Source organism: Diplotaxodon limnothrissa, linkage group LG1, assembly GCF_057381915.1.
Source record: "Diplotaxodon limnothrissa isolate DT_005_m linkage group LG1, D_limnothrissa_male_GT1.1, whole genome shotgun sequence".
Taxonomy (NCBI): domain Eukaryota; kingdom Metazoa; phylum Chordata; class Actinopteri; order Cichliformes; family Cichlidae; genus Diplotaxodon; species Diplotaxodon limnothrissa.
The window spans coordinates 14,951,686-14,966,610 of NC_140596.1; the positions used below are offsets into that span (position 1 = coordinate 14,951,686).

The 14,925-nt window shown below is 39.1% G+C and overlaps 1 protein-coding gene and 1 pseudogene across 6 annotated transcripts in view; both read left to right on the forward strand.

Moving 5' to 3' along the window:
• The window catches only part of esrrga (estrogen-related receptor gamma a), a 161,979-nt gene extending 156,336 nt beyond the window's left edge, over positions 1-5,643 (forward strand). For all 6 annotated transcript variants that reach the window (XM_085369354.1, XM_085369432.1, XM_085369276.1 and 3 more), the window contains one exon: positions 3,720-5,643. In XM_085369354.1, the coding sequence (XP_085225480.1) occupies positions 3,720-3,964 (245 nt within the window). In that variant the 3' untranslated portion in view covers positions 3,965-5,643. The remainder of the gene's footprint in view (positions 1-3,719) is intronic.
• Positions 5,644-10,758: 5,115 nt separating this feature from the next.
• Positions 10,759-14,604, forward strand: LOC146639545 (uncharacterized; annotated as a pseudogene).
• Positions 14,605-14,925: the final 321 nt, after the last annotated feature.

Here is a 14,925-nt window from a genome sequence, read left to right on the forward strand (position 1 = left end):
ATCCTTTTTGCAATTAGCATAGTCGTCTCTTCAGATGCCTGTTAAATAAGGTGAAATCATTAGAACCCAAAATCTGTCGATAAGGCCCCCTCTCTGATGTGTCCAGCTGCATCGACAGCTGACTGACACACGCGCACACACACGCACTCTCTCGCACACACACGCCTTCTTCCTCCCATGACCCGTCTTTTGAACTTTGTCTTGGAAGCTGGCCAGCTCTTCAGTACTCTTTAATTACAAGGGGGGAGCTGTCAATACAATGTGTTTAAATGGGAGAATGCAACGAGAGAGCTTTGAATAAGGAGGGAGGGGCCTTTTGTTCTGGTTGTGCCACTAAAGGCACGCATACACATATTTACATCCATAAATGTTCCTAAACTTTCAAAAAACATACATCTGGTTATTAGCACTCAGTGAAACATTTGTGTGTGCCATTGAAAAATGTTTGCTTACACACATACTTAGATACTGCTCTGCACATGCAGAAAATATTGACATGTTGTTCCTGTGGGCTTTGTGTGACAATCAATCTCTTGCCGCTGCTTGTGTGTGTGCATTTGTGTCCATCCATGTATGTGTTTCAGTTATTCTCTGAATACTGCTTACTGGAAGTTAAGGAAATTTATTGGTTATTTCAGCTGGACAACAGAGTTAAGAATCATTATTATTTGGCAAACATCCAGTACATGGACAGGAAAATCTAATAGTAATAATATTTCATTGTTTTACAAAAGGAAATGGTGCTGACATTAGTCACAATGGCTCATTCAGCGATATTCTTTATTTTCCATATTAATTTAATGCTCCCATCTATTATATATCACAAAATACCGTCAAAGTGCAAGAAAACATCTTTCGCGGGGCTTTATATTCAGCTATAATATTTTGAACTGTTCCTCTACATGTAAAGGCTCATTGTTTGCATAGGATTTTATCAACACATACCTTTGGTTTATTTTTGTAATTGCCTTTTTGTTTTCTTAATGTTCCATTTCGACACTGGCATGACGTGAATTTACTGGCCATGTAAACGGCCAGCTACAGCATGCTCTTCATTATGATGGAAATGTCAGGTTAGTAAACTCTGTCAAAAGCAGACATCGCTCTTAAGAAAATTCACATTTGAAATCGTCATTCTTTTAACTAATTGAAATTGAAATAGCTGACAGCCAAATAAGAACTTTATATCATTGCCCAGACTCTCGAAATGCTCTTCAAGACAACAGAATGCTAGCATTAGCATTTTGAAGGGCACTGACACTAATTAATTCACAGGATGCTAATTGTGCATTAATGAAGCCAAGCCTTAAGAAATGTTAGCAAACGTGCCCCACATGTAAAGAAAGCTAAACTAGCCATGGGAAACAGGAGGCACATGTGGGGGTATGTGATTGTGTGTGTGTGTGTGTGTGTGTGTGTGTGTGTGTGTGTGTGTGTGTGTGTGTGTGTGTGTGTGTGTGTGTGTGTGTGTGTGTGTGTGTGTGTGATTCATTTATGTGCGACTGTGAATTGTGAGTTCCATGTTAACATGTTCGCTTTAACAGCCTTATGTACTTGTGCTCATTAACGTCTGCTGTTTTACTTGTGAGTTTACTGCGGGTCACAGCACAGGCAGAAGCCATGTCTACCAGCTTAAATACTAAACACACAATGCTAATCAAAAACAACGTGAAACTCATTAAACTGCAGTTTAGCTTCTGCCTATTCACTGCACAGCCCATTACAAATTCAAAAAAAAGAAGAAAAGGTTGGGGGGGGGGGGGTCTCCTCCATTCTGTATGGCATTAGCAGTCAATACTAATGTCATAATGACTTTATGGAATAAGTCTATATTTACAAAGTGGTACTGTATAAGTAAAAGTTAAATATATGGTCATATTCTGTATATACAAAAAGAAATATCAACTTAACCTTAAACTTCGTTCCCCTGCCTCATCAATACCGTTAACCACTAAGGAAAATATCATCACAGAGAAAAGTTTCTAAAAGACTCAGACCAGTGGACCACAAGTAGAATATCTGAGGACCAATAGAAGCTGATTTTTCTATTGATCCTCACAGAATCCAACCCACTGACCAGTCTGGTCCTGCATACTGATGCATGCATTATACTCGATAGATCCAGCTCAGTGTATTTGATTGTGCTAGTCCGATTGTGAGCACATCTGTGTGTATGTGGCTTTGCAGGCACATTTTATGTTGATTTTATTTCTCTGAACAATATAATTTATATATTTCATACTTGTTCCAATTCCCATCTGTGCACGTGGATGATGTGAGCATGTGTGCCTGGGAAAGCTAGTGTGTTTAACAAGTACCCAGTGGGAAGTATTTGGTTGAACTGCAATATCCTTCACTAAAAGCTTCCACCAATGGCAGGCAACAAAAGCACATACACAACACGAGACCTCCAAACAGCTAAAATGCTTCTGCTTAGGAGTATATGCATGTAGTTTAACCACTTGTATAACTGACTTTACAGATGTAAAAAAGTAAACATATAAAAGTGAAGTGTATAGCACACAGTGGACTTAGAAGGTCATTACAAAAGATCATACTGTGTTAATGTAGAACTCCACGCAGCTGACAGAGCTTACATGGAGAGCAGGCATCAGACTGTGTCATCCTTTCTGTCCACACCTGCAATGTCTGTGTGTGTCTTTACACACCCAATCATATGTCTAAGCAAATCAAATGTTTTGTAGGTGTGTGTGGGGGTGGTGTTGTTGGTAGGTGAGTGGGGGAGCGAGCTATCAATAGTTGTCTTGTGATTATTATTTAACATGCATGTAGCTATTGATCGTAGACATTGATCGGAGGTTGGGAGCTAAAGGCCAGCTCACATTAAGACCTTGCCTCCCTTAGGGGCAATATGGAGCATTATTATTGAGGGACATCATCGGGCTTTACTGCCACTGCTAAAACACACCTTACATGCCAGCTCAAAGAGAGATTACAGATGTGTGCAACCGCATACTCCTTCAACTCCCTCCTGCACCACCATATCACCCCCTACACACACAGACACACACAAACTCTCATGTGTTCCTTCATCTCTTGATCATTCTACAAGTCTGTCTGTTTTTTTCTCCACCCACTTGTCTCTTTGTCTGGCCATTCATCACTCCCACAGATTTGCACTTTGAAGGGAGGGAATAAAGGGAATATATAAACCCTGTTTTTGGATTGTTTTTTGAATCTTTGTGTGTTTAAAAGTACTAAGGAATAGGGCTACATTTGTAACTGTTCCTTTAATGCCACTAAATCAGGTTTTTGCTAAATGCACAAAGTATTTCTGCACTTTTTACAGTAGGCATGGAAATCATGAGTCGATAGAATTTATATTGATAGTATTTTCAGCCTGCACCTGCGATGCTCAGGAATATTTTCACTTTGTTTCTGCGTAGATGTTTAGTTTAATCTTTAGCACTTCTCTCCCCTCACTCACAGCAGACAATGGTGGCACGGATACAAGTCTACACTGCTGAAAACATCTCAGAGAGTTGTGGGAGAGTTTTGCAGGATCTGCTTCACATTAGCAGGCTTGACTTACTTTTAAAAAGTCCACTTTTTCATGCAATATTTCTTTTTTATCAACAGCAACAAAACAGTTATGTCACATTTCCCACTTTGGTTGAAATACAGTTCAGTAGATGTGGATATTATTATACAAAATACTTCAAATTTTTAGTCATACATTGTCTGTCCTCTTACTCCAGACTCCATGCATATTGAAGATGTGGATGCAGTACAGAAGCTCCAGGATGTGCTTCACGAGGCCCTGCAGGACTACGAGGCTTCCCAGCACCAGGAGGATCCCCGTCGGGCAGGCAAGCTGCTCATGACCCTCCCCTTGCTCCGCCAGACCTCCACCAAGGCTGTGCAACACTTCTACAGCATCAAGCAGGATGGCAAAGTCCCAATGCACAAACTCTTTTTGGAGCTGCTGGAAGCCAAGGTCTGAGGACAGGGACTAGATGGAAGGACAGCTAGAGTCTGATCCACCTGGGCTTCAACTCGAACTCTGAACATCAACTTTGAATGACCTCTTGCTCTTTTACGCGCACTCTCACAGATACATGCACACACACACTCTCACACACACACACAGAAATAGGAAGTTTGTCTGCTGACACATTTCCCTATAAATAGACGCTATCCAGACCTCTCACCTGAACTTGAAACACCACGTCTTTGACAAAAGGGTGTTGACTTGATGATCTTTTTTGGAGGAAGACGGTGACAGACTGTGTAACTCCCATTTATCAATGGAAGACGATATTTGCTAAGAGTAACTTAACAGTTCTCGCAGTGACTCCAAACACTGACGATGACAAACACTTATGCATTTAATAACAATTAGGATGTTATTAATGACAAACGCTTAAATGAGGACACGTTTAAAAGACACTGAACAGTCTTCTTTTTAGCTCTGAGAGACTGTAAGACTGCACTCGTGTCTCCTTTCCCCCTCCTGTTTCCCTCAGAGTTTTTTAGCGTTCAAGAAGAAGACGAGTGGACAAAAAACGAACACTTAGGAGGTGTTAATGACATTTATTGTTGAAGTACATGTACAATGAAATTTGAATCAATGGACAGAAAGAAAAGAAGAGGAGATTTGCCCTGCCAAAGAATGGAATCATCCATTCAGAGGATGCCAGCAAACTTTACTGTCATAACCCAAAACCATTTCTGTTTTGATCTGCCAGTGGTTTTCAGTCCTGGGCCTCAAGAGTACTGCTGGTTCTCTCTTCCTGTAATTATTAAATTGTTTTCTGGGTATTATGAAAACCAGCAGCGCTTAAGGTTTTACGGAAAAGCATTGGAAACAACTGCTTTAAACTCTTTCTGGTTCTCCCTAAATTCAATTTCCTGGTTTCCCATGACTCCCCCGCTTCAAGTACAACTTTACTGTTTGCTGTATTTGCTGACGACTGGTCATCCTGGCCTCTCAAACCTGTCTTGCCATAATATCAATGTCTGTTCACTTGGCAAAGCTAAAAATTGTTTCATATATTCTAACCACATGAGGTGTGATTAATTCGCAGAGTTTAAAAGTATACATATGACTCCTTAGTTGCTAACAACAGAATACAATTTGATTGAAACTTCATAAAATTGTCAAAGATACATGGCTAACAAACAAATGTGGGCTGAGTTCACATTCTGTGTATAGTGTATAATCGATGAAAAACACCTCTTGTGTTCAGACGTGTATTTGAACAATTTTTAGCAGTTTTGTGGCCCTGATTTGCAGCTCTTCACATACCAGTCAGTAGGGATTTAAGTCTATCAACGTGCCATTAGTAGTCCAACCCAAGCTCATTAGCCACACTCCAAAAACTCAAAAGTCTCACCTCTGTATTACCCTCCTCATCCCGTTGTGTTCACGACTACCAGCTCATCTCCTGTGTCAGTACAGAGATATTCTTGTGACTCATTCAGGGAGTGTAGGGGGAGCCGCAGTCACTCGGCGCAATTCAAACCAGAAGGAAAGGTGTGCTGACAAAACTGACTGAAGAATACGTATTGTTGCTTTAAAACTCCTCGATCTTTTTTCTTAATTTCTACCTTGAAAATAATCTTAGTGATGATACCAATATTAGGGTTGTAAATAATTGTCATCCTGTATATGACATATAACATGGCTTTGTTTTTGTTATTAATATTGTCTTCTTAAAACTGAATCAATCAATATGTCTTTCCTTTTTTCTATCAGCTTGACCACTTTCAGCAATTATCATATATATATATATAAAAATATAACAAGTAATAATGTATTAACAAATCAGCGTTTATCTTAGAAACTCTGAGCAATAGTGGTTTTCAAGGAGGGGTTTGTGTATATGGACTAAGTCTGCAATATTAACATTACATGCCAGTCTTAAATTCGGGAGAAAGGGGGATGAGGATTTGGAGGAGAATGTGTCGCTTCTCTTTCTCTCTGTGTAACTTGCCATAAGCTATTAGATAACAGTCACTGGGCATTTCCTTTCATGACCGTTAAGAAGAAAAATACAACCCAGGAATCTATTCACTTAAAAGCTGTGTAAAGGTTGCAACTGGGAGAAGTAATACAAGCAAATAAAAACAAAAAGATCCAGCATCCAATTTGCAATTATCACCTTCTGAAGTCCGCACCTTTCATGTGACCAGGCTTTTTTTGCATTGGCATTTGATCTGATTGAACCAGGACAATTCTTGTAGTGAAAAAAACACTTAGATAGTACACAATTTTCTCTCATTTGTGGCTTGAGGTGCAATTCTTTTGGACATGTGACTGAGTGTGGGGACCATGAGAGTACCTTGACTAAATTTAAATCTTTGCTGAGGGGTACAATGGTGCTAGCAAAATCAAAATGTCCTGTTACCTCACTACCCCATTTCCTGAAACACTTGATTTTTTTTGAGGAGTTGAAATTATGAAAGCTTTTAGCCTACGTACAACAATTACCGTATTATGTCATTTAAATCAGCTTCTGTATAAATTGATCATGGGACGCTAATTACCTCAGCTGAATACAACAGTAATTTATATAATTTAACATTGATCATTTGTAAAAAAAAAAAAGAAAAAAGAATAGGTAATGTTGCTTGTTAAAAATTCTGACCCTTTCTGAATTTTAGACAAAAAATGGAAACGCTGAGCTGACAGGCAGCTGTCTTACAAAGAGACACTAATTTTATGGTTAAGTAAAACTGCATACAGTGTGGTTGAGTTATCACAGCTTTAACAGGTAAAAAGTTGATGGATTTTTTTTTAAATATATATATATATATATTTATGCACTTTCTAAAGCCAAGTAAGGATGCCAAAATGTGTATTTTACATGACAGCGTAATCTAATATAAAATGGCAACTTGTCACAGCTGAGGAGTGCTGCAGTTTAAAAGTAGTTGATCTCTAACATCACACTTTCAGTATCAGCCATCAGTATTATTAGTAAGGGGTATTTTCTCAGCCTTCTTAAACATTGTATATTGTAAATTATACAGATTATAATTCTAACATAAGACATTTTATTGGACACAAAATGAAAAAAAAAATGGAAAAAAAATGTAGTTCAACCTGTGTGTTTCATGTTTGCTGTTTTTTCTATCAAGGAAAAAAATCTCTCTTTGGTTCATCTCTTTTTCTTTTAGGTCTTTTTTTTTATGTTTGAACTTTTTTCTCCTCTGATGAGTCCTCTAAGGCGTTGCTGTGTACTTTTTCTTGTGGTGATTCCCGTTCTTGTGCTGTGTGCTTCTTCTTTAGACAACACAGAGTAGAGTAGAGGCCATGTTGTCTATCTGTCTGTCGGATCAGTCCGCCGGGGGTCTGGGCACCGGATTCTCTCACAATGAACCGAATCGTATATAAGGCTCTTCTGCTAGAAATTTAACTAGACCACCAGGATCAAATTACAGTATCCATCTTTACCAAACTATACATAAATAATTAAATATTTAGTATCTAAATGAAGAAACACCTTAACAAGTATTTAAAAAGGGATCATTTGTGTAACTTTCCTGTAGATTGAACAGTATATTGTATATCTTTAGGTTAAATAAAGCTGAAATGAAAAGGACATTTGAGTAATTCAGAACTGTAGGTGACTCTTTTTTGATAAACTCGCTGTACATAACTGCCTTCCATACAGCTCAGCGAAGTCATTATCTTTGCTGTTTTCAGGCAAAAAGAGAAAATACTAAACCAATTTTTTTTTCGTCCCTGTTTCCTGGAAAATATCTTGCTTTACAATAGACAGTGAAAAACCTGTGTGGCTTGATGGGAAAGACATGTTTTAAGAAACATGTTTAATTAGCACTCGCTGCTGCTCTTTACCATATATTCATTGCATTGTGGGGCACCAGGTTTTGCAAAATTCATATTGAAACTCAAATTTTCCCCAACTTGAAATAACATGTGATTACCCTACCTGCTAAAATAAATTTCTGGATCCATACGCTGTGATGCAAACACCATGATTTCAAATATTCTAGTGTTCAACAAAGGTTTTAACACATTTTTAAAAACATGATTATACAGAAAAAAAGGTTTCACAAGTAGGAATACGTGATATTTTTATGGTCAAGCTTCGAATTGCATAACAACAAATGTATTTTGACTGTAACATAGAAAAGTGTCCCCCTGGAAAAAAGGATGGTATTCATTACCACCAACTGTACATTATGCCACATACAACAAATGGAAGAAAGGTGCTCTTTTTCTTACTCTTGTTTTCTGTTGCTGTTTATTTCTTTGTCAGTTGCCCAAAAATTGTGCGTACTCCTAAAACAATTCACTAAGAAAGCTGTTCAAGTGATTAATGCAAAGCTGAATCTGGTTAGTAACCACGTTTGACATTCATATTAAACGTGATTCACAATGATGCCATTTTATTTTGTTTACTGCTGTCATTTCAGATGACGAATGCTAAATTTGACCAGGAAAAATTTTTGGAAGGGAAACTATGTATTTTGTCCAGAGGTTTTGATGTAATCTGCTGCTCATAGCCACAATATGATTTAATTGTATTTTTTCTTCTTGTTAAAAAGCAATATTTTGAAGACTGTACAATTATGAGGCAAGTGTTGCACATGTCGGGTCATAGATCCAAATACTAAATAATCTATTAGAATGATTCTGTCATTAGTGTTAACAAGGAAAGGCAAGGAGAAGGAAGGAGCAGCTGGGTTTTTGCAGAGCCACTGGTACAAACCATTTGAGCTGTTTTCACTTTGGACATCAAGTTATTGCTCTAATATGGATCAATTAGTTGCGACCACTTCACGTAAACAGTAGATTAGCTTGAACAGAATGATGACTTATTGAGCCACAGTAACAAAGCAGGTTTGTCCACTTTCCATGGCTGCCCCTGAAAATTGCACATAAACAGTGTTTATCTACAACTCTGCAGTGTATGGTCATTTAGTTGTATTTAGTCCCCAGGTGCAAACGCCACCCGTGCTGCAGCTTACCCTGCAGCCTGAATTTGCAAACATGAAGACTATATTTAAGAAAGGGAGAAAGTTTGGGAACATTTGGATGAAAGGGAAGAACAAAAAGACCCTTGAGTGGTGAAGAAGAGTTGATGAAAGACGTCCCTGTAGTGTTATTTAAAAACATGTCCGTAGGTTTTAGATGTGCTTCACATCATTAAATGAGAAAAAAAAAAGACAAACAATTACCTGTATATTTTTGTGATGTGTATCATACAAGTGTGCTCAAACAATAATGTCCATTCGTGTAAATGTATTTATTTCACATTGTATATATTGTTCAATGCAAAAAGAGAGACCTATGATTCTGTAACTTAAACTACTATGGGTTAAAACATTACATGTGTTACTCCAGACTATGCCTTTCAGGATTATTACAGTAGAGCAATATCAATTAAAAACCAGGCTTCCAGTTTTGACATCTGTCTTGTGTCTGATTCCTGATTCTTAATCTTGTGTCTGTTCCTTGATTGTTTTATACACACAGCAACATGTGCATTTAAGCACGTAGACAGCCGAGCATCAGAATAAGCTAAGAAAGATTGATTTAAGTGAATTTCTACATGGCATGGTGGTGGGCACCAGACAGGTATATGAGTATTTTAGAAACTGCATATTTATTGAGATTTTACTACACAATCCTCTCTAGGGTTTATAGAAAATAGTCCAAAAAAATATCCAGTGAACCGCAGCTCCCTGGGCTTCAAGCTGATATGGAGGCAACAGTAACTCAAATAACTACTCATAACTTGTGACCAAGGTATGCAAAAGAGCATTTCTGAACAGTCAGCCTTGAAGTAGATAAACTACAGCAGCAGAAGACCACACTATATGCAACTAAGAACACTAAACTGAGGCTACAATTCACACAGTGTCACTAACATTTTGGTGGTGTTGCATCATGGATCTGCAGCCGACAAATCTGCAGCAACTGTGTGTTCTGTCTGCTGTCATGTCAATAAGGACTAAAATCTCTGAGGAATTTTTCCAGCACCTTGTTGAATCTATATCATTAAAAATCTGTTATGAAGGTAAATCAGGATCCTCTAGTTACAAAAAGAAGTCTGGATGCCTAAAAATAAAGAAATCCCCCACTTCTCACTTCATTTATTTTCTCAGTAAACACTTTAAATGTAAGGTCTCAATCATAAGTTTATAGCCTTGTTTATAGAATAGAATAGAATAGAATAGAATAGAATAGAATAGCCTTTTATTGTCATTGTACATCTACAACAAAAATATGGATGGTCCACACCAACTGTGCAGGAACAAAATTTAAATACTAAGACAGCATGAATAAATAACAAACAGGAGAAATATATACAATCAATTGGAATATATACAAAACAAGAAAAAGGGACACATTGGAGAACAAAGTGCTTGGAAGTAGCGTAAAGGACTTGGTCTTAGTATAGTCTGTATGTTAGTGGCCTGAGTGATGAGGTTCTCAGACCATGGCTGAGACCGGTGAGTGTGGGGAGACAGTGTTTGTTACCAGTCCAAATGGCCCAGGGAAAGAAGCTGTTTGTGAGTCTGGAGGTGCCGACCAGAGGGCAGCGGGTCAAACAGGTAGTGGGCGAGGTGCAAGGGGTCACCTGTGATGGCCCTGGTTTTTCTGAGACAGGAGGATCTGGTGATGGCCTCCAGGGGTGGCAGAGGGCATCCAGTGATTTTTTGGGTGGCGTTAAACACCCTCTGTGCAGCCTTCCTGTTCTCAGTAGTGGCCCCTGCGTACCAAACACCCACGCAGAAGGAGAGCGTGTTATCCACTAAGGAATGGTAGAAGGCCAGCAGCAGCTTCCAGTCCAGGTTCTTCCTCAGGACACGGAGGAAGCGCAGTGGATGTTGGGCCTTCTTTACCAGTGCATTTGTGTTGCGGGGCCAGGTAAGATCAGCAGATATGCATAAGAACTCGTAAGAAGTGACTTCTTACGCATGTACCAGTGTCTTACATGATGGCTTCGTCTAGTCAACCAACACCATCCTCATGTAGCTCTTCCTGTTCTTCCAGATGGCTCACCACTCTGTGAACGGTGATGTTGATGGCATCTTCCCAGGACTGAATTGCTCGGTAAGCAAACTGGTGGGAGTCAAGGGAGGGGGGTAGACAGTCTCTGATGTGTTGACACACAATCTGCTTGAAACACTTCACGGCTACAGATGTGAGGGCTATAGGTCTGTAGTCATTGAGGCTGCCTATAACAGTCTTTTGGGAATGATAGTGGAGACTTTCAGACAGGTGGGAACGGTGGCATGAGTCAGGGAAAGTTGTTGTCTGTGAGGAAGCCCTCTATCCTCCTCCTGTAGGCCTTCTTGGCCTGTTTGATTCCCTCCTCAGGTTCGCTCTGGCAGTGCTGTATAGAGACCTGTCCCTCAGTCTGAAGGCTGAGTTGTGAATTTTGATCAGAGCCTATACTTCACTCGTCATCCAAGGTTTTCAGTTAGGATGGTTTCAGTCACTGTCACATTGTCTACACAGCACTTAATGTAGAAAAGGACAGACTGAGTGAAGGTCTCCAGGTCTACTGTCCCATTAAGGGTAAAATAGACAAAGAATTTTACGTTTTTTTGTGGGGGAGTTTTCAAAAAACCAAGATAACGCTACCAAAATACAAAAGTCAATATCAAACATGACTGACAGCAATCAACCTTACAAGTTATTACATCAGAACTTAGATCAAACTAGTCAACTGGAGTTCCACAAGAGGAAAAATCTAATCCAGTTCACAAAGACAACAAAGAAGAGGACACAAAGATTGTTGCCAGCATCGCTCATGGTCGGCCCTCCACTCTGAAGTCCACTATGGTCTCCACTTTAACTATCTACTAGACAGATTAGCTAACTGTCTTTAAATATTGTATGTAGAATGCTATGTACAAGCTCAAAAACGGTGATCTTCACAGTAGAACATATTTGTTATTCAGAATCAATATCATCATTACAGTAACTTTTTAATGTTACAGTCTGATGAAGTACAGCATTACAAAGTCACTATCCTTTGCAATTGTCTTGCTTTGTTTTAAATTGGATTGAAGTGTTTTGCTGAAAGGAACTACAGCAGTGGCAGCAGCAAGGCAAGGGTGGCATTAATATTTAATTTGGCAAACACTATTTTATCCATCCTCTAGTGTATTAAAGAATCTGAGAACAACCTCACATTTTAGAACCATAGACCACTATCATCCATTACAGAGCTGCTTTTTGTTACTAATCCCTAAAAATAAGAAAAATGAAATATAAAAAAAGATAAAGAGTGATAGAAAGGCAAAAGCAGGGAGAGTAGGAGGAGGGAAGAGAAAGTAGTAACAGCTTGCTTCTGTGGGTGGCTAACTACTGTCCATTCTGAATGGCCAGATCTGCTCTTGCCAAGGGCGCTACACACACACACACACACACACACACACATGGATTAAGACATGCTGTGTAAGAGTAAAAAACAAACATAAGCTGTCAAGATTGCATTTTTTGTGAGTTTTAAATCATTAGCTTCTGCACTTTTAAACTTTTTTTTCAGACATTCTTTTTTTCTTACTTGTCCACCATTACTTCCTTTTATTCCCTTTCTTGTTGTCACATTTACACCTCTTAGTTCTCTGTTTCTAGCTCTCTAGCCCCCCCCCCCCTCCCCCCCCCAATAGCCAGCAGCAGTAAATGGGATGCAGAGGCCAGATATTTAATGTAGCAAAGAGCCATGAAGCGTTTTAAGAAGCCTTTTCCTAACAGGGGGAGCCCTGACCTGCAGGCAAATATTTTTCAACCAGATGACATAAGAAGATATTAGTGGAAAGAGACCGATATATTTATTTCTTTTTTTTCTTCTCTCTTTCTGTGATTTCCTCTTGTGCTTTTCTATTTGGGCTGCTGCCTGGTCATTCAGCCCACTGCACATATGTTTTATTTTACTTGCTTTTCTTTTGGAGTTAATTTATTTTATTTTATCTTTGATTCATTATTATGATACGATAAAAGCTACTTGAGCATTTCAGCTGCCGAGGGGCTCTTATCGTTAACCTTGTGGAACGCATGTAAGAGTGAGTTCCACACGTCGCATCGCTAATGGCCAACTTAACTCCTTTCTTCTCCTCCTCCACCTTCTGGCTTCATCTATATCTTTCCTGCCATCTCTGTCCTTTTGAAAGTGCTGTTCATCTCTTCATCATGCTTCTTCACTACCTCCTCTTTTCCCTCATAAACTCCTGCTGTATTTGCTTTAAACTCTTTTTTTCCCCTATTTTCTCAGTTTAGTATTCACATTGGCTACTTTCTTTTTCTGTGCATGAAAATAAAACTCAGCATTGGTCTGTTTTACTCTGCTCAGCATAACTGACTAATAAATGACACAGGTTTTTTGAGACTGTTGAACTTAAGCTAAAAGGGGGCTCTAACCCTGATCTGTCACTGTTGATAACTGTGATAAGCTGTGCTTTTTTCAGCACTTTAAAGCTCAGCTGTCTGTTAGGACTTTCTCACTATAAGTGACTTGTCCATTGCAAACATTTTTGGGGGTCCCACTGAGTTAAACTTTCAGCCCCATTTCATTTGCCATTTACCTGCATAAAGTTTCACTGTTATGCTAGTGATATACAGCTATAACTGCCCATAAGACCTAATGACACCATTAGTCTAGACAGTTCTAGAAAGTGCCTTAAAGATATGAGGTGGTGAAAGTTGCCAGTATTTGCATAATGCACATTTTACTGTAAATGGGTACATTTGAAAAAATGGACACTGGGACTTAATGATTGAGAAAATAGCTTGGTCGTAGTGGCAATATTAATCAAGTACAGAAACACTAACATTTTTTAAGATTCAAGGTACAGTTCATTGAATCAATATTGCAAACTCAAGTTTAACCCAGTGAGATAACCTGTGCTGAAGCTGCAGAGGAGAAAGAAGCAAATCCTGTGCCTTTAGATGTCTATAAATGTTATTACACACACTTCTAGTGTGTACAATACAAAATGACTTGAATGTAAGTATTTCCATGTTTCCATTGTGCATAAATTTATTGTTTCTGGACAGTGTTTGGGTTTTTTTTAAATCACCTTCTTGTGCACTCATACAACTTAAGTTTAGCCACCATTAGCTGTCCCCAGCAAAATGTCCCAAGCAGCAAGTAAAACACGATGGCTGGGTGACGGTGAGGAGGAAGTGTAGCCCTAAATAGAAGCCCCCAGCCCCCGTTTATGTCTCTCGTTTTTCCTCACTTGGCAACACACTGGCTGAGGAATAAACTCTGTTGACTGGCAATGTTTTGAGACATGTGAAGCTAGAGACACCAGCAACCATAGTGAATTGTCTTCCAGGGAAAAGGGGAGGCAATGCTGAAGGAAACCTGAAATTCCATAAAATTATGAATCACATCGGCAGTAATAACATCCATTTATGGCAATCAGAGGTCACTAAAATGTATATTAAATCTGTGTGTACCGTTGCCAAAACAATGTCGGACACTGTCGCTTTCTCTGGTCCACTTGCCAGTTGGACCAGGAGTGACATGTTTAGCTGCATGTTCTCTCTAAACTGCTGTGTGTCCAAAACATTATATGGGCTTTATAGACAATTGGGAAATTTTCTGAAGAAAACCTGGTCTTGTGTGGAGTCCTCGAAGCACAGGCTAAGGAGAGGCAGTAGCAGCAATCTTCCACTCCAACTTATTAATCAACCAAAGACCCAGTTTTAAATGAAGAAGAAGAAGAATTCAAGTCACTTTTCTTTCAGAGCTCCTTAGATTACCCTGACCTGGATGACTGAGAACCTACACAGAGATTACAGAAACAGCATTAGTGAAGGTTACAAATGATCTTCGTATGGCCTATGACAGTGGACTCATCGCTATGCTTGTCCTACTAGACCTCAGTGCAGAGTTCGATACTGTTGACCCCAATATTTTATTACAGCGATTATAGCATGCTCTGTGCTGCAGTGTTGTGAATAATACC